Here is a 19,688-nt window from a genome sequence, read left to right as displayed (position 1 = left end):
ATGCGTAATGCATAAATGCGTTTCGGTTAGGAGAACAATACTATGATAATGGCCTTATAGATACCATATTATACCTTATCTTAAACCATAAGAGGCGAACTGCCAGCCTAGTTAGCTTAGTTGGTAGTGCGTCTGCCTTGTAAGCGCTAGGCCGCGGGTTCAATTCCCGCCCGGGGCGGATTTTATCCTGATGGGATAATGTTCATTCTCGGAATCAAGGGGGGGGGGGCGGCTTAACTACCAGGAGACACAAGGTAAAAAAAAAAAATTGATTATTTGTGGTGAAGCAAGAGTCTCTTCACAACTTTGTGGGTATTACGTGTCTGGCCATACTCACAAGCAGCTACTCAATAGTTCTCACGAGGCTGAGTGTACTGGTGTACCTCGAAATTTGAGCAAAATTTTCCAAAATACGAGCTGAGAGTACCCCGAAACAAAAATAGACGCGGCGTCCACAAGGGATAAAAAGACCGCCTTAATCCCGAAATCCGAGAAAAACAGTCGATTTCGCCGGGAATCGAACCCGCGAACTCCGGAGTACAAGCCTCGTTACCTACTCGGGCACGGTGGCTGGCGACTCTAAACAACATTTTTGGTTGGGCAATTGTTGGCCTTACGATATCTCATACGTTATATTGTAGGGCCTACAATACAAAACAATCAATGTTGTTAGGATATGTATAATATGTACATACAACATTTTTTAGAAACACAAACTAAAATAAACTCAATGTAAATGCAATAGGATGACACAAATGACTAGATATAGATGAAAATACTGATTTACATACTTCTTACAGTCTAGACTAGATCTGATGTACTTACTGGATTTCATGGCAATAGGTAACTACTTGTAATATACTTAGGTATCAGTAGACTAGATATAATACTACATTTTATGGCAATAACTACCTATTGTAGGTATCTTACTTATATCAAACATTACTAACTTTATCAACTCTGTATATTGTTTTGTCTAATAATATATTGTACGACACAAGACGGATACGATATGATAGGGTCTCCCGCGTGCAAGGCGAGCGCAGTGACCACTACGCCATGGGAGCTGACAGGGCTGTTACTAGTAGGTATATGCTGGAAAAAAATCGGGTGCCATTCGTGTAAGAACAGTTAGTGGAGGAAAACCATTGCGGGAGAAAGCACCCACACGAGAAATTGTTTAGACTGCTAGAGTAAAGGGACTTTACAGTCCTATTTGGGCAGTATAAATAACGTATATTCTATTCTAAGGAGTTAATTTTTTTTCCATCATGATGATTTTCCACTACAAACTTTTCGTCTATGATTGACACCCGGAAAAATCTACAGAAATGTTAAAATTTCCAACGCATTGTCTTTCGTGTTTACAACATGTCATTTCTATTTGAACATCACAATCGTACAAAAATCAAAATTAAAACAATATAAAAATAATAACTCACTGATAGCCGGGACGACAATCAGAGTTTAAACTCAATTTAAGTTCAACTCTTAGGTTAAGCAAATCTGATTGGCTGAAAATTTTGAAATCCACCAATCAGATTGTTTAATCCAAGAGTTAATTGAACTTTTTAAAACTTTAAAGTCTGATTATGGCCCAGGTCTAATTATTAGGACTAGGATGTCCCCAGGAAAGTACCTCCGTTGCTACGAACACTTTCTGGATTTCTCTCACTTCTGATTGGAGCACAGTAAAGTTAGGAACCATAAACAAATCTGCACAAATCACCATTGTTTTTTTTCTAACAAATCAACGGGCAGGGCCCATTTAAAAGAAAAAAAGTCATGTTCAACAACGGAGGCATTTCCATTACCAATCAACATTCAATGTTTATAATAATTATAACACTAAAACAAGTGAACAAGCCGTGGTATACCTAAAATCTTAAATGTATTGGTGAAATGTGCATGAAATATGGAATTTTCTAAATAGTCCATCAGCCGGATATGCAGTCTCATGTTGACATGCAAACTTTATGTTGACATACAAACTTCATGTTGGTCCATTTCTTGGTCGTTTCTCTCGGTTTACAACCTCGTGTTAAAATCCACATTATAATATTGGTCAAAAAAGACCTTTTTCTCAACATGCAGGATCAACATGAAGCTGTAGATCTGGCCGTAAGATGACTATTTCGGTGGGTAAACTATCGATTAAACACATGAAAAAAAAAAAAATTGTAAATATATAATTCAAAGTTATTTCTATCTCACAATTGTAGATAAGCACAAGACGCGTTGAATTGACTTTCTGTCAACTTTGATTTGAAATTTGTACTAAATAGTTAAAAAAAAAAAAAAAATCAAGTGGGGGCTTAACTACCAGGAAAATTTGTAATAAAAAATTAAAAAAAAAAAAAAAATCAAGTGGGGGCTTAACTACCAGGAGACACAAGGTAAAAATACTAATAATAAAAAAAAAAATGATTGTGGTGAAGCAAGAGTCTCTTCACAACTTTGTGGGTATTACGTGTCTGGCTATACTCACAAGCAGCTACTCAATAGTTCTCACGAGGCTGAGTGTACAGGTTTACCTTGAAATTTGAGCAAAATTTTCCAAAATACGAGCTGAGAGTACCCCGAAACAAAAATAGACGCGGCGTCCACAAGGGATAAAAAGACCGCCTCAATCCCGAAATCCGAGAAAAACAGTCGATTTCGCCGGGAATCAAACCCGCGACCTCCGGAGTACAAGCCTTGTTACCTACTCGGGCACGGAGGCTGGCGGCCCTAAACAACATTTTTGGTTGGGTAATTGTTGGCCTTACGATATCTCATACGCTACATTGTAGGGCCAACAATACAAAACAATCAATGTTGTTAGGATATGTACATTGTACAATATGTACATACAACATTTTTTAGAAACACAAACTAAAATAAACTCAATGTAAATGCAATAGGATGACACAAATGACTAGATATAGATGAAAATACTGATTTACATACTTCTTACAGTCTAGACTAGATGTACTTACTGGATTTCATGGCAATAGGTAACTACTTGTAATATATTTAGGTATCAGTAGACTAGATATAATACTACATTTTATGGCAATAAATACCTATTGTAGGTATCTTACTTATATCAAACATTACTAACTTTATCTACTCTGTATATTGTTTTGTCTAATAATACATTGTACTTACGACACAAGACGGATACGATATGATGAGAAAAAAATTAACCACGCCCCTGGGTGCTCAGTAGCAGGAGCGCGTTTAATAAAACTACTTTGAACAAAGTACAAATAACTTATTTATACTGCCTGAGCTATAGTGAGAAATGGGTTTGAAGCAGATGGGTCTAGAACTCTAGATACATAGTAGCCATCTAAAGCAGTGCTTCTCAAACTGTGTGCCGTGATCCATAGAAAAGAAATCCTTTTTTAATTGTTCTCATTTAAATGTTCGATTTCTAGCCTTCTGTAAAAGCTAGCTCTCTTTTATCTGTAATTATTCAATTTGAGTTTATCCTACAATATTCTACTATTGTCAAACCGTGCTAAAAACTAGCTGATCAAGATGGAATCTACCAGTAAACCAAAGGCTGCTAAAGAATCAAAAGAAAGAAACATCCAAGTGTTTGTTCGAGTCAGGTAAGAAAACCACACCAATTCCATGAAAAAACTTCACCTTTTGCAAATGTTATAACTGAAGAAACCCCCCTCAACAGCTCAACCCTCAACACATCACAAATGTTCTGGTAAAGTGTTAACCAAAGGCTGCTAAAGAATCAAAAGAAAGAAACATCCAAGTGTTTGTTCGAGTCAGGTAAGAAAACCACACCAATTCCATGAAAAACTTCACCTTTTGCAAATGTTATAACTGAAGAAACCCCCCTCAACAGCTCAACCCTCAATAAATCACAAATGTTCTGTGACTTCAAAATACTGTAAAGTGTCGTAGTGGTCAAGACGCTCGCCTGGTAAACAGGAGGGCGTGGGTTCGATCCCAGCCGAGGCATGGAATTTTACCCTCATTTATTTGAGAGTGTGACCACATAATAATGGAGCTCTTAGGGTTAAGTGGTAGAGAACGCCTCCGGCATTAACCTCACCTAGTGGTTACCATCCACTCAAGAGTCTATTATTATTATAAGTAATTATAATTTACGATTTGATTTTCTCCCCTCAGGAATACACGGAAGAGATCGAGAAGCTCAGACGTGATCTGCAGGCAGCGAGAGAAAAGAATGGAGTATTCCTGGCAGCTGAGAATTATGATCAAATGGTGAACGAATTGTATGCAGAAGTCACGTCCGTGGAAAAGAAAAGCTCCTCCCCATCTGCAGCAGAAGATCAGCCTCCTACAAAACATCTGATCCTCAGAGCCAGACTATAGTTAAGCAATATTCTTGCTGCATGCTCAAGCAAATCTCTCTTCTTGCTTCCAGGAATATCTATGCAGAAGTCACGTCCGTGGAAAAGAAAAGCTCCTCCCCATCTGCAGCAGAAGATCAGCCTCCTACAAAACATCTGATCCTCAGAGTCAGACTATAGTTAAGCAATATTCTTGCTGCATGCTCAAGCAAATCTCTCTTCTTGCTTCCAGGAATATGCAAAGTACAAATAACTTATTTATACTGCCTGAGCTATAGTGAGAAATGGGTTTGAAGCAGATGGGTCTAGAACTCTAGATACATAGTAACCATCTAAAGCAGTGCTTCTCAAACTGTGTGCCGTGGGAACGAATTGGAATACTTGAGATCTGAACTCAGTACCAAGATAAACAACATCAAAGCTATGATTGAACAGAAGGAAACTTTAGAGGTAAGAATGAAAAGTACCAACCAATAAATCATTTCAGAGATTTTCGAGTTTTTTTTTTACATTTGACTGTACTACCTGTAACAACTGATGTCTTATTGTCCCAAAATTGGAGGGAGAGAGAGAGAGAGAGAAGGACGATAGGAGAAAGCCAGCCATTTCGAGAAGGGACCTTATCTGTTTAGGATAAAGTTCGCCCCGGACGGGAATCGAACCCGCGACTTAGCGCTTACAAGGCAGACACGCTACCTTCTAAGCAAACCAGGCTGGCGTTCAATCAGCCTAATTGTAAAAATATACGATTCAGCACCCAAACGGAAAGTATTGTGTGTCGGCTGTTTTGCTTTAAAAAAAAAAATAGCTACTTGGGCTGTTTTGTTAAAAATAATAAATCAAATCAATCAAATAAAAAAAAAAAAAAAAAAAAAAAAAAAAAAAAAAAAAAAAAAAATAGCTCCTTGGGCTGTTTTGTTAAAAATAATAATAATAATAAAAGGTAAAGTTCCGTCATCAGATGGGCGAGAACAGACACAATTCTTCTATTTAGGTACCTACTGAGTCAACAGGTCAACATTAATCAATGTGAAAGCTACTAAGTGTTTTTGGCACCCTTATAATATGATCAGTAAATGTACTCATTACTGGGAAAATCAAACAAGTATGCAATTTTTATAATGTACTCATTGAGCTGTTGCCTGGCTACAGAGTTTACCTTACCTCTATAAGTAGATAGAAGTGTTATTATTTCTTTTGTTTTTGTTAAATGTTCCTTTGTTCTGTATTCTATGTATATCCTTTGAAAAAATAAAACGTCCATACGATAAATAAAAAAATTCTAACATTACAGAAAGTGATAGAGGATCTGAAAATCAGCACAACTCAGGAGATAGAGGAGAAATCCAAACTGTTAGAGGATGCTAAGGAGAAAATCCTGGATGTAGAATATGAGAAGAAGGAACAAGAGTTTATCATTAACAAACATAAAGAAACAGAACAAGTGTTGAGTGAACAAGGTAAGGCGGTATATTTTATAGGTACACTCGTATTTTCATGAAAGGAAATAAATAGGTAAGTCTGTATGAAGTAAGTATTTAACTTTTACTTTCTATTTTTAATTATTGAGTTCGGTAGATTAAAGTAGTGTTACCAGCCTAGTTTGCTTGGTTGGTAGTGCGTCTGCCTCGTAAGCGCTAGGCCGCGGGTTCGATTCCCGCCCGGGGCGGATTTTATCCTGATGGGATAATGTTCGTTCTCGGAACGGCTGGCTTTCTCCTATCCTGTCTTCCTTCTCTCCTCGATTTCGGGACGATAAGACCATAGCAGTTAAAGTTCCCTCTGTCAAACCTCTTAAAAAAAAAAAAAAAAAAAAAAAAAAAAAAAAAAAAAAAAAAAAACAAAAAAACAAAAAACCTTTTTTTTTTTTTTTTTTTTTTTTTAAAAAAAAAAGGTAGTGTTAGCTTTCGTCTAGCGCCTAGAAAACTAATACAGCTAGCAGAGCAAGTATTTATTTTCAATCTGAGTTTGTTAATTTTGGCCAAAGAATAAACTTGTAACATAATCCAAATGATCGAACGTCGGACTCGGAAATTCCTTCAAATGTAAACTTTATTTTCGTGGCATTCAGATTTCATAATCAATATGAGAGGTAAGACCGATCAAACTTAGACTGGTTAGGTTACTCGTACAGTTTGTCCGATTTTTATAGACCAATAGGGACTCTTTAAGAAATTCTTTGTTTCACTATAACTCTAGAATCTCCCGATGTATCCTGTTCAGTCCCGATTTTAATGAAATATAGCTAACAACCTAGCAAGTTCAACACCTTGAAAAATCAATACGGGAAAATGAAAAGAGATTGATTTTAATTTGTTTTACCAAGTGTTGTGTATACCCTTAAAAGTTCTAACTTTTTAACCTTGAAAAAAAATCTTTCTAAGAACAGCTGGCTTTCTCCTATCCTGTCCACGTATATTCGTTTTCGGGTCGATAAAACCTCTTGGAACAATAATAATTTGAACTATTTTTTCAGCCCTGAAAGTGAAAAGCGTCGTGGAGGAAGCCACATTCGATCTGGCCAAGGTTCAGAGTACTCTGGAGCGTGTACGCAAGCTGGAGAAATGTAACGCTACCAATGTACGAGAAGTGGCGAGCAAGATATCAAGTAGCGCGGCGTTCTTCCTCAACTTTGCCGAGGATCATTGTAGCGAGGTGAAGAAATGTGTGGCAGATGTGAAGGCGAAGAAACAGGACTCGAGTGACCAGGAGAGCGAGTTTGCTGGTAAGTTGTGCCTTTTCTCTTAAGGTGTGTCCAAACAGAGTCGATCGAAGTCAATCCACATCGATTCACAATAAATTCACTTCGATCGACAGCCGTCGACTCTGTGTGGACATATCTTTACGAGAGATTCAAACCGGAAAGAGCTGAGCTCTAGAGCACAAAGCTCTCAGCAAGTATTAGCTACACAGCATAAAGCTCTATGCTCTGTAGCTAGATTCCGCTCTGCTTTTAGCCTTTCTTTCCCCTTATTTCTCGATGTTTTTTTTTCTACGGTTTTCGTACAAAAAAAAAGTTGAAAAAGGACTAGGTATCCCTTTAAGTTTTATAATAACTCGACTCTTTGATTTTATAATTGTAAGTAATGGTGCTTTTCAACCCTACGACAAAAGACGAAAAAGGCATCTTGAAAAGAAAGAAACTCATGTAACCCAAATCCAATCATTCCTTCTCTCTCCCCAGACAATCTCCAAGGTCAAATCTCAGGCCTGGACAGTCTCGTGGACAACATAGTGACCTGCACAGGACAGAATCTATCGCGCACCCAGTCCGCCCATGAGGGACTAATACATGAACTCCTGTCCAAGCTCAAGACCAAGACAGCCCTGCATGATGAGTTTTGTACCAAGGTTATAGGACAGTTCAGTACCCTGTGCTCGGGACTGTTGGGGACTGATCTGTTCCAATTCCAAACTAATCAGGATAACTTACAGGTAAGTTAGTATGTAGTTCGGAAAGTTATTCAACCTTCTTGGCAGAGGTGACCCGGGACAATTGAGTAGTTACTTTATTGGAGTAGCGATCGGTGGTGGCATTACCAGAAAAAAACTGTAGAATTGATTTGAAAAAAATAATAAAAATAGCAACTTTATCACACACATCTTAATGATTTAGAGAAAATTTATATTTATTTATTTTTTATCTGTTTATTCTCATCAAAGAATTCGTAAAACATTATTTTGTTCGTCTGTTGTTTTCCAGAGCAAGTTGCAAGAGGTCAAGGAGAAGTTGTTGTCAATGCAGTCAGACTGTGCCATGATAGAAGCAGCTCTGAATAAGAACAAAGTGGAAACTGTCTGGAATTACTTTACTAATCACGATTTAGACTTGTAATAATTTTGTCTCGAATTCCGCGTCAATATTTTTGGTACTATTACCGACCTGAAATGAAATTGATAAAGTTTTTATATCTAGATCTCGGGATCTAGAAGTTGTAGAAGAATTCCGTTGTTCATCATTTTTCCTGCTCTTTGACTTTGAAACCTCACCCAAGTAAGCGCAACTCGTCTATTGTACGTACTTACTCCAGTGTTTATGTTATTGACAGGGTATTGGTACTGGAGTCAAAGGCCGCACTACAGTACTCCGGGACTCGGTACATCATCACATGACGAGGTTCAATCAAGACTCGTCTGCTAGTGACGAGGCTCTACATAACACCGAGGCTCAGTTGGAGGCGCTGAACAATGTTCTGAAGAATCAACACAAGTGTACCGATATCATCAACTCCTTTGTGCAAACCCAATACTTGGCAGATGTACCCTCAGGTGAGAACCCGCGGTCTGTAGATTGGAAATCTTGTGTGTAAACCACCGCCAGGATAGACAACCGCTGAAGTAATGTGATCTGTTGCATGTGAAATTACATTTATGAGTGTATATGAACTCCTATCATAATGATTCTTTGACGGAAATTTGTATATACATAAACATGAATTTTTTCTCCTCTAAAATTCTAGATTTGGGTTCATAAATCCCTGTGTGAACCTTTTTACACTATACACGAAAATCTCATTTTCTTTCCTATATTTCAACTATGAATCAATTTTACTCTACATTCCTCCATTCTGTCCCTGACCTCAGATTTGAATTTTTCCCAACTTTTTACATAGGAATCGACCATTTATTTATAATTTTTACCCATTTGCAACTGCTCCATTGTTCACCCCGCGGCAAGCTCACTAAAAAAAGGCGACAAAAATCGAATTACTTTACACCATTTCCACTTGAAATTGTTTTGTCTCGAATTCCGCCTCATTACCTTTACCGCTTTTACCGACCTCAAATGAAATTGGTTTAATGGTCACACTACTATCACGTTAGGTAACAATAGTGTGGCTGTCCTGAACGAGATTACCTATAATATTGTGTTGGAACTTTGAACTACATATTTCTGACTCCCCATGAGTTCACGTGACGGGATGTTAGTGTGTTTCTGCCTTTATAGCTCTTCAGTGTCTTCTTTGTATCTCGTATGTTATGTATAATTGTACTTGTATTATTGACAGGGTATTGGTACTGGAGTCAAAGGCCGTACTACAGTACTCCGGGACTCGGTACATCATCACATGACGAGGTTCAATCAAGACTCGTCTGCTAGTGACGAGGCTCTACATAACACCGAGGCTCAGTTGGAGGCGCTGAACAATGTTCTGAATAATCAACACAAGTGTACCGATATCATCAACTCCTTTGTGCAAACCCAATACTTGGCAGATGTACCTTCAGGTGAGAACCCGCGGTCTGTAGATTGGAAATCTTGTGTGTAAACCACCGCCAGGATAAGCAACCGCTGAAGTAAATGAGTGTATATCGAACTCCTATCATAATGATTCTTTGACCGAAATTTGTATATACATAAACATGAATTTTTTCTCCTCTAAAATTCTCGATTTGGGTTCATAAATCCCTGTGTGAACCTTTTTACACTATACACGAAAATCTCATTTTCTTTCCTATATTTCAACTATGAATCAATTTTACTTTATATTCCTCCATTCTGTCCCCTCCTAGGTGAAACACCCCCGAGGAAAGAGTTCAAATACCCAGGCCGCTTTGCATGTACTTCCCCACACGAGCGTCTAATAGAGAAGTTCCGTCTGACTGTACCACGTGCACAATTCTCACTCGACGAAGAATCCGAAGACATTTCCCCCCTTGCTTCCTCGGCTCAGGAAGATTCTGACAGCTCTCTGCCCAAACCCAGACGATCCTCCTCACTCAATGATTTGAATAGTTTGAACGCAGGATCAGGAGCTAGTGGCAAGGACTCGATATCTCCTGCCTCCAGTGATATTGTACTGAGGAAACCCACAGGACGAAGAGTAAGTACTCGAAAGGATAGCATTCTTGACTAGACTTTTACATGGTATCTTAAGGCTAAATAATTGAGAAATCACACTGATTGATCTCAGGTACCATAAGCGTTGTACAAAACAATACAGTAGACTTTTACACTAGAGGTACTGGGTTCTATTTTTTTTTTTTTTTTTTTTTTTTTTTTTTAATAATATTATATCACCGCCCTTTTTACTGTACATGTCAATGAAACAACAGATACATCATTAAACCCGTGAGGTCTGTATTGTTGCATATCCATCCCATAATTCTCATAGCATAGAATGTCATCAGATGGACAATATTTTAGTCCGAGGCCAGTACGACGCTATGTATAAACTCTATCGGTACTTGGAAAAAATATTTTTGCAATTAAAACCCCCTCCTCTCTCGTAACAAATAAGTATGGAATTAATTTTATCTCCTTTTGTTTGTCCAGATTCAAAAAGAAAACAACGCCCTGTACAAGAAGCCCAACTCAAGTGTAGGCAGCGGCAAAATCCCCATCTCTAAAACCAAGACCAGCAGTGACAATATAGTGCGAGCCAACAGTCGTGGCATTCTATCCGAGAAGAATTGAATCCAGAGTGTACTCTCTACTTGGAATTGAAAGCTAGAATATTAGGTATGTTTATGAAAAACATGTATTTGAATATGAATTGTGTACAGTCCTATTACCTAAGTATAATTTTATGTGCGATACTTATCGATAATGAAATCCAGAAGAGATTTCGACACATTTACTATTTTTCTCCCAACTTTACAAAGTTGTACAAATAAAATCAATCCAAGCTTAACATTACTATATACGATAGTAAAAATCACCTCTAAGGGGATTCAGCTAAAATGAATGAATGAATGAATGAAGACACCTGATAACAATCTTACTATTAGTCTTAGTAAAAATGAATGAATAAAAACACCTGATTTCAATTTTACTACAAGGCGATAGTAAAAATTGATGAACGAAAACACCTGATCCCATTTGTGTTTTTAACGTTTACAATCAATCAATCAATCCATAATCGTTCCATCATGGGACGGGTCGATGTACGAAGCCCCTCCACCAATTTCGATCATTGTATCTCTGCTCCCTCTCGATGTCGTTCCAATTTTAAGGTTCTATGGAATGAAATTATTAGAACATCATGCTCGCTATTACTGATTGAAAGAGAGAAATATGAATGCATTTACTAAAACACCTGGTTTCTCATAGGTCTTTCCATTATGAGTGTCTGCTTTACCACCAAAGAATTCATGATTTGATATTATCTTTGCAGATGATTGACCAAATCTCATCGCTGCTCACTCGATTCCAAGCCCGCAAGTCAGAGTACCGTCAGAACAAGGCTAGAGTCAGAAGCAAAATGAATGACGTCACGGAACAGTTTGCTGATCTGAAACAAGGCGTGGGATCTCGGAATAATGAACTCATGAAGTTACTGCAGGAAGACACAGTGAAGAAAACGCAGAACATTATAAACCATGTGGAAGTTATTGGCGATGAAACTCAAACTAAGGTAAGTGTACGAGAATCAGCTCTGTAATTTTGGCTTTCTTACTTTCCGTTTCCGGTATTTTTGGCTAAATCAGCTCTAAGGAAGGACCAAGGATAAAATGAAAAGATTGGACCCTTTTGTATAATACAATTAATAAAACGTTTAAACGGGGCATGGTTAGCCTTAGCCCAGTGGTAATGCGCTTGCTTTTGTCATGCAGAAGGTCCCAGATCCAAATCCCACCAGCGCAACGATTTAAAAAAAAAATGTACTCCTTTTCGATTGCAAACTGTGCACCTTCGATGGGTGACTTTCTTTATGAAATAGGTATCTCCTTAAATAACATTATTAATGAAATCTGCCAGCCCCAATAGTTCTGAGGTAGGAGTCCTAATCTGAGGGATTAGGGTTCGAGTCCCAGCGTCATGTCGAGGTCGACGTCTATAAGAACTTTTCCTCCTATTAAAATCTATGTGGTTTTCATTGCAGACGGCTCATGCTATGAGTATGGTAAAGGACAGAGTGGCCGCACTGAGTGCTAACTTCACGGGCGCTGTAGAGGAAAGCAAAGAGATACTGGAAAGTCAAGTGTGTGATTCTGAACAGCAATGTGGCAAGTTTATGACTACCATCAACACACATGTATATAATGCAGTATGTCCTTCATCAGATGGGCTATAACTGCAATAAGACACAATAATTTCCAAATAAGTGCTGGATCAATGCAAGAAAGTATCCCAGAATATTTGCATTTTTTTTTTTTTTTTTTTTTTTTTTTTTCGTTTTGATCATCTAGAGACCACGATATTCTGAACTCCTCTCATTCTTCCTCCTTTGCCAATACAATTTCATTCTGGAAGAATGGTCGTCCTTTCTTTCTTCAGACCATTTGCTGTTAGGTCTGGCTGTGATAGATGTTCGGGGCAGTAACTTCTTGGTTGATTTCACCGCGTCTCTGAATTCATTCCCGTTTCCCACAAGATCCTGGCTTATCTGAGCCTCTTCCAGATCCTTCTTGAATCTTGACTTGATTGGACCATTTAGGGCAGGGGTTCTCAACCTTTTAGTAAACACGTACCACTTGAAATTTTCAGAGATTTTGACGTACCACCTTATATTTATATATGGCTAGCAAGGTGGAGGTTGCAAGATCGAGACCCACTTACGACATTTTTTTAATGATGTTTCTTGATTCGTTCAATAATAAAATCACGATTTTTAGTTTATCAATTATTTTGATTAATTATAGTCTTAAAACCCCACCATTCAACATTTTTTATTGTTATATGACTGCGTAGTGCGTACCACCTAAAATGTATCCGCGTACCACCAGTGGTACGCGTACCACCGGTTGAGAACCTCTGATTTAGAGTATGAAGACTTCTTTGAGATTGATTAATGGATTCTGTGCGTCAGTCTTGTAAGGGGCCCTTGGTAATATTATGGGGGCCACTTTAAATCCTACTAAGATTATGCTGCTTTAGAGCAGGCATGTCAAACCAGCGGCTTGCGAAATCAATTGTTCAAACCGCGGCAAGCTCACTGAAAAAAAGGCGGAAAAAAAATCGAATTACTTTACTAATCACGATTTAGACTTGTAATAATTTTGTCTCGAATTCCGCGTCAATATGTTTGTTTTGTGCCTTACTATTTTTAAGTTGCTTTTTCTTGTGCTCAATTTTCCTGACGCCGCCTGTAATACTGGCGTATAACATTGTTTATAAGAATTATAATTATACTCTTATGCCTCTTTCGTTTAGCATGACACAAATCTAGAGTGTTTATATATTTTGTCTTATTGGAGGCTCGAGGTTTTGTACTTACAGATAGGATGGTCTAATTGTAATGGTAAACTTTCGTGGACTAGGGCACCTCCAGAGTGATTCTCCGGGTATGCGAAGGCACTATTTGTGTACCGGGGAAATTTGTGGAATACTTGTCACGAATGTCGTTTATCGACACACGACGCGAAATTGGACTCGAACTACTAGTCTCTAAGTACTAAGTCCACCGCGCTACAACTAACGAAGTTAAACCTACATTCCTATGTTCGTCTTGTCTCATATTTTTTATTTTGACCTGTGTAAACAATAACTTATATTGATATACATGAAATAAATATATTTGTATTGAAAATGTAGACGCGCGACTTTTAGTAGTGCGTAGTCGACTGCGAAACCAAACCTAGAATGATATAGACTATAGACGATTACGCGCTAGAGTCGCGCGTCTACATTTTCAATGTGAGACAGCCTTCATCTTCTGCTTTGAGCAAAAACTAAAAATCCAATAATAATCACGATGGACTTTGAACAACGTTTTTATCTGAGGAGGGCCGTTATAAAGTCCTCCCAAGGAGTACTTTTAAATGAAAATCAAGAACTTTTAATTCGAAGTGTTGAAAAAAGTGGATGAAGAAAGAACTATAGTAAAGACAATAAAGAATAGGAAAGCAAGTTGGGTCGGACACATCCTCAGAAGAGATTGCATTCAAAGAAAAAATAAATCATTGACATAAAATTCGAAGGAAGTAGATCGAGGGGAAGAAGGAAGTTCGGTATGCTGACAGACATCTTAAGAGGAAGGACTTATGAACAAATGAAGAATGATACCCAAGATCGAGAAAGCTGGAGAAGGTTCTGCTGAAACCTGTCATGTGACAGATCTACTGTTATATACTATCAACTCTGTAGGTACATTTTCTTTTTACTCCAGTGATACCGCCAATAATATGGTCGTTAACAAAGTGGCTTCGTTTCTAGAGGCTAAGTGCACCCTGTATTCCAAGTAGGTATAGGTCCGAAAAAGCTTCGACCCTGCCCGAATCGAATTCGGGACTTCCAGTTGGTTTCTTTCTCTTGAACGTTTCCACACATAGTCGACGCCATCGATCGACGAGATGAATTTAATATGTTGTCAAGGCAGTGTACGCTTTCAATCGACATTGATCGGGTCAATCGACATTGATCGGGTCAATCGACGTTGATCGGGTCAATCGATGCTGATCGGGTCAATCGACGTTGATCGGGTCGATCGACGTTGATCGGGTCAATCAACGTTGATCGTGTCAATCGACATTGATCGGGTCAATCGACGTTGATCGTGTCAATCGACGTTGATCGGGTCGATCGACATTGATCGGGTCAATCGACGTTGATCGGGTCAATCGACATTGATCGTGTCAATCAACGTTGATCGGGTCAATCGACGCTGATCGGGTCAATCGACGTTGATCGGGTCAATCGACGTTGATCGGGTCAATCGACGTTGATCGGGTCGATCGACGGCGTCCACTATGTGTGGACACAGCTTAATATCTACCTACTCAATCCCGCGTTGGATACACCTCTGTAGGATACACGCGTTGGATACTCTGTAGGTATTGAATGGGTTACGGAAATATCTGATAACGGTTTCGGATGCACCTCAGTGATTCACATTTCGTTAACAAATTTCGGAGGTCAAAACTTTGGTTTAACGGACGTTAATTGGACATGAAATATATGAATACCAATCACCAAACTGAAGATCAAAGATCAATAGATTAGAATACCTATCACTATTAGGTAGGTACTTACTGAAGTATGTAGGTACTATGTAGGTACTGTTACTGAAGTACCTATGTACTATGTAGGTAGGTACTGTAGTTCGGGGTATCATTGTACCTATAGGTATAATTTTGTCCATATTTGTCTTTCTTTTAGTTAGGGAGGAACTTAGGGAGAAAGCACATCATTTTGTAGTTCGGGGTATCATTGTACCGAGGTATAATTTTGTCCATATTTGTGTCTTTCTTTTAGTTAGGGAGGAGAAAGCACATCATTTTCCTTTGAGAGCAAACTTGTCCTTTTTTCTATTTTGTTGTAGAAAATTTACGCCCAGTCCGGGATTTGAACCCGGGTTAAGGAGTCAGTGCTCTTGACCACTCGGGCACAGATGTAGGCAATCGATATAAATTTACTATGGATTGGAATTTTACAGTCACACACGTACCATAATGTTTCATTCCAAATCTTAAACTTCGCGACCTTCCTAAGAGATTTCACCAGCAACAAGATCTGGAAAGTTTGCAAAATGGTAGTTAAGCGGTGTTGTTTTTTAAGCTTCGATTTTTAACAGTAGAAGTTGGTGCCCTAACAATATTCATACCCATGAATAAGTCATACATAGGTACTATAACTATAACGTACATAAAGTCATACAGATAGGTAGGTATTTGTAATGTGTAGACTTCAGCTAATCATCACCAGGGAATAGAACCCGCGGCCTAGCGCTTACAAGGCAGACGCTCTACCAACTAAGCTAACTAGGCTGGCAGAGAGATGTTTAAAACCAGCCTAAAGAGCTAGGTTCTCGGAACTGGCTTCCTCCTATCCTGTCTCCCTTCTGTCTTCGGTTTCGGGATAATAAGACCTTAGCAGTTACAATTCCCTCCATTAAACCTCTTAAAAAAAAAGTTCTTCAATTCCATAAGGTAGACTGGTAGAGGGTAGAGATCAGAATACCACCTGAACTTCTGACGATGAAATCAAGATAATTGCTCATACCACCAAGATTTCATTATCAATTGACCAACATTACTCAAATCTTTCATTAGGTCGTGTAATCTCAGTAGTAACACTCATGATTCCAGCGTAGCATTGAAAGCTATACGCCAGAGCATTGTACTGTGTCATAACATTTAGGCAGACACGTGCAATTTTCCTTGTCTATGCCCTAGTAAGAATATACTAGCACAGTGACAGTGACCTTGGAATTCTCTTCAAAAAGATCGATAAAAAAAGAGCCAGCCTAGTTAGCTTGGAAGGTAGGTAGCTGATGGTAGCTCGCCTCCATGTTGTTAAGCTGCGTCCACACATAGTTGACCTCGTCGATCGACGTCGACTGAAACAGTACACTGCCTCGAAAACTATAGATGCACCTCGTCAATAGACGAGGTGTGGACACAGCTTTAGGCTACGATTTGTCTGCAGATTTATCTTCTAACTTGGTCTCACGACGTCGTCTTTTGACAGATAGCATGTGCGCAAACTGGCCGTACAGCCGTAAGAGCTGCCGAAACATAAGGTTGTGAGATCACGTTGGACGATAAGTCTGCAGACAAATGGTATTGTGTGCTGGACAATAAGTTTGCAGACAAATGGTACTGTGTGCACCAGGGACAAATGGGCACCAATCCCTAATATTCCTACACATTGATTTCAGGGCGATCGGCACCAAGATAGCCCGCCTCTGGCTGGGTCCCGACCTGATAGTCATTCCTCTGGAAGTGGACTACTGTACCCAAGTGCTTACCAATCAGCTGCAGAAGTCCAAACAGTACCAGGTGTACGATAGTCTGATATCAGAAGGATTCCTCTTCACCCAGGATCTGCCCAACTGGAGGAGCATGCGGAAAGTGATCAGCTCTAACTTCCACTTCTCCATCGTCAAGTCATACATTAGTATCTTCTATGATGAGGTAAGATTCTTCTTTGAGTGCCCATCGGTTCCGAATGTTGGCGATCATCATGGCTATGCGTATCTTGTAGGTGGCAATCCGGGAAAGTTCTGCAGATGATTTGTCGAACCAGGTTCTGAGATTAGGAGTTGACTTCAGTATTGACATCGCAAGGGGGTGAATGGTCTCATAAAATGTGTTAAAGTTAAAAATAATTTTCTTCTTTTTCTTCTCCTTTTCCCGTGTTCAGACGGGGTCGGTGTTTTTCGTTAGTCTCACAATCAGCCCTGGGGTCTGGGGTGATTGCTTTGAGCTGACATTTGGTTTTGGCTACAAAATGTTTACAAGTGGATACTTTTCGCACTCAAGCTTGGCCTATTTCTTTAGCAAGGGAAATTTCAGGCTGGTATCCCCCCTGTTCAAAGTCCCCGATGTCAGCCTAGTTAGCTTGTTCAGCAGCGTGTCTGCCCAAGTAAGCGCTGGGCCGCGGTTCTAGTCGCACCCGAGGCGGATTTTATCCTAAACGGATAAAGTTCGTTCTCGGAACAGCTGATTTTCTCCTATTCGGTTCTCCTCTCTATTCAATTTCGAGACGATGGGGACCTCCGTTGTTACTTCTTTGTCTCCTTCTTTTAAGTCCATCCCTTCTCTCTCGTCTTCCTCAACCTTCTATCTAAATCAGTTTCTTTAACTCTCTCGTCTCTCCTCTGTACATGCTCAAAACATCTTAATCTACTCTCTTGTATTTTCTTTTCTAGTGCTCCTACTTTCACCGTTTCTCTGATTTTCCCATTTCTCACTCCGTGTTTCCTCGTTTACCCGTTACTTGTTTTTATAGTTTCCTCTATCAAACATCTATCTATTTTTTTCAATTCCCTTTTTTTTCTCTCGTTCAAGGTGAACATTCTGATAGACAAGATGGAGAAGTATGTCGACAGTGGTGAAGCCTTTCAGTTCGAGCCTATGGTTGTCCTGGCTACCTTCAACATGGTCATGCGTAGTACACTAGGACTGCTATTAGTCTTATCGTCCCGAAAGCGAAGAGAGAAGGAAGACAGGATATGAGAAAGCTAGCCGTTCCGAGAACGAACCTTATCTGTTTATGATAAAATCTGCCCCCGGGTGGGAATCGACCCCGCGACCTAGTCCTTGCAAATGTAGACGCGCTAGCAGCAAAGCTAACTAGCATACTTTATTTAGACTGCAAACGTAGGTCTGAGAAGTCCCTTTTTGTCAGCAGTTTCAATCAAATCATTCTCTACCACTTCACATTGTTCGGTTTGTATTTCAGACTCCACTGCAGCGATCATGGTGTTCAACATCCATCGCGACCCAACCTACTATCCCAACCCCGATGTATTCGACCCCGAACGGTTCACACCTGAAGAAGTGCTCAAACATGATTCCAGCGTAGCATTGAAAGCTATACGCCAGAGCATTGTACTGTGTCATAACATTTAGGCAGACACGTGCAATTTTCCTTGTCGATGCCCTAGTAAGAATATACTAGCACAGTGACAGTGACCTTGGAATTCTCTTCAAAAAGATCGATAAAAAAGAGCCAGCCTAGTTAGCTTGGAAGGTAGGTAGCTGGCTAGCTCGCCTTCCTGTTGTCAAGCTGTGTCCACACATAGTTGACCTCGTCGATCGACGTCGACTGAAACAGTACACTGCCTCGACAACTATAGATGCACCCCTTCAATAGACGAGGTGTGGACACAGCTTTAGGCTACGATTTGTCTGCAGATTTATCTTCTAACTTGGTCTCACGACCTCGTCTTTTGACAGATAGCATGTGCGCAAACTGGCCGTACAGCCGTAAGAGCTGCCGAAACATAAGGTTGTGAGACCATGTTGGACGATAAGTCTGCAGACAAATGGTACTGTGTGCATGGACAATAAGTCTGCAGACAAATGGGACACCAGGGGACAAATGGGTGTGCACCAGGGACAAATGGGCACCAATCCCTAATATTCCTACACATTGATTTCAGGGCGATCGGCACCAAGATAGCCCGCCTCTGGCTGGGTCCCGACCTGATAGTCATTCCTCTGGAAGTGGACTACTGTACCCAAGTGCTTACCAATCAGCTGCAGAAGTCCAAACAGTACCAGGTGTACGATAGTCTGATATCAGAAGGATTCCTCTTCACCCAGGATCTGCCCAACTGGAGGAGCATGCGGAAAGTGATCAGCTCTAACTTCCACTTCTCCATCGTCAAGTCATACATTAGTATCTTCTATGATGAGGTAAGATTCTTCTTTGAGTGCCCATCGGTTCCGAATGTTGGCGATCATCATGGCTATGCGTATCTTGTAGGTGGCAATCCGGGAAAGTTCTGCAGATGATTTGTCGAACCAGGTTCTGAGATTAGGAGTTGACTTCAGTATTGACATCGCAAGGGGGTGAATGGTCTCATAAAATGTGTTAAAGTTAAAAATAATTTTCTTCTTTTTCTTCTCCTTTTCCCGTGTTCAGACGGGGTCGGTGTTTTTCGTTAGTCTCACAATCAGCCCTGGGGTCTGGGGTGATTGCTTTGAGCTGACATTTGGTTTTGGCTACAAAATGTTTACAAGTGGATACCCTTC

At 39.7% G+C, this 19,688-nt stretch overlaps 2 protein-coding genes across 2 annotated transcripts in view; both read left to right on the top strand.

Annotated features, from left to right (window-relative positions):
* Window positions 1-10,885, top strand: part of LOC103515943 (kinesin-like protein Klp61F) — a 20,476-nt gene extending 9,591 nt beyond the window's left edge. Inside the window, exons 7-15 of the mRNA XM_008480888.3 lie at window positions 4,138-4,235; window positions 4,688-4,772; window positions 5,617-5,782; window positions 6,799-7,047; window positions 7,507-7,757; window positions 8,026-8,118; window positions 8,372-8,591; window positions 9,837-10,147; window positions 10,600-10,885. Of these exons, the coding sequence (XP_008479110.1) occupies window positions 4,138-4,235; window positions 4,688-4,772; window positions 5,617-5,782; window positions 6,799-7,047; window positions 7,507-7,757; window positions 8,026-8,118; window positions 8,372-8,591; window positions 9,837-10,147; window positions 10,600-10,740 (1,614 nt within the window). The 3' untranslated portion in view covers window positions 10,741-10,885. The remainder of the gene's footprint in view (window positions 1-4,137; window positions 4,236-4,687; window positions 4,773-5,616; window positions 5,783-6,798; window positions 7,048-7,506; window positions 7,758-8,025; window positions 8,119-8,371; window positions 8,592-9,836; window positions 10,148-10,599) is intronic.
* LOC103515942 overlaps window positions 10,803-19,688 on the top strand; it is a 12,878-nt gene continuing 3,992 nt past the window's right edge. Inside the window, exons 1-7 of the mRNA XM_017446872.1 lie at window positions 10,803-10,823; window positions 11,441-11,680; window positions 12,149-12,333; window positions 16,865-17,120; window positions 17,997-18,119; window positions 18,391-18,410; window positions 19,094-19,349. Coding sequence (XP_017302361.1) covers window positions 10,803-10,823; window positions 11,441-11,680; window positions 12,149-12,333; window positions 16,865-17,120; window positions 17,997-18,119; window positions 18,391-18,410; window positions 19,094-19,349 — 1,101 coding nt within the window. The remainder of the gene's footprint in view (window positions 10,824-11,440; window positions 11,681-12,148; window positions 12,334-16,864; window positions 17,121-17,996; window positions 18,120-18,390; window positions 18,411-19,093; window positions 19,350-19,688) is intronic.

Source organism: Diaphorina citri, unplaced genomic scaffold, assembly GCF_000475195.1.
Source record: "Diaphorina citri unplaced genomic scaffold, Diaci psyllid genome assembly version 1.1 scaffold1447, whole genome shotgun sequence".
Taxonomy (NCBI): Eukaryota; Metazoa; Arthropoda; class Insecta; order Hemiptera; family Psyllidae; genus Diaphorina; species Diaphorina citri.
Note: the sequence above shows the minus strand (reverse complement) of the source record. Positions and strands in the feature narration are given on the sequence as shown.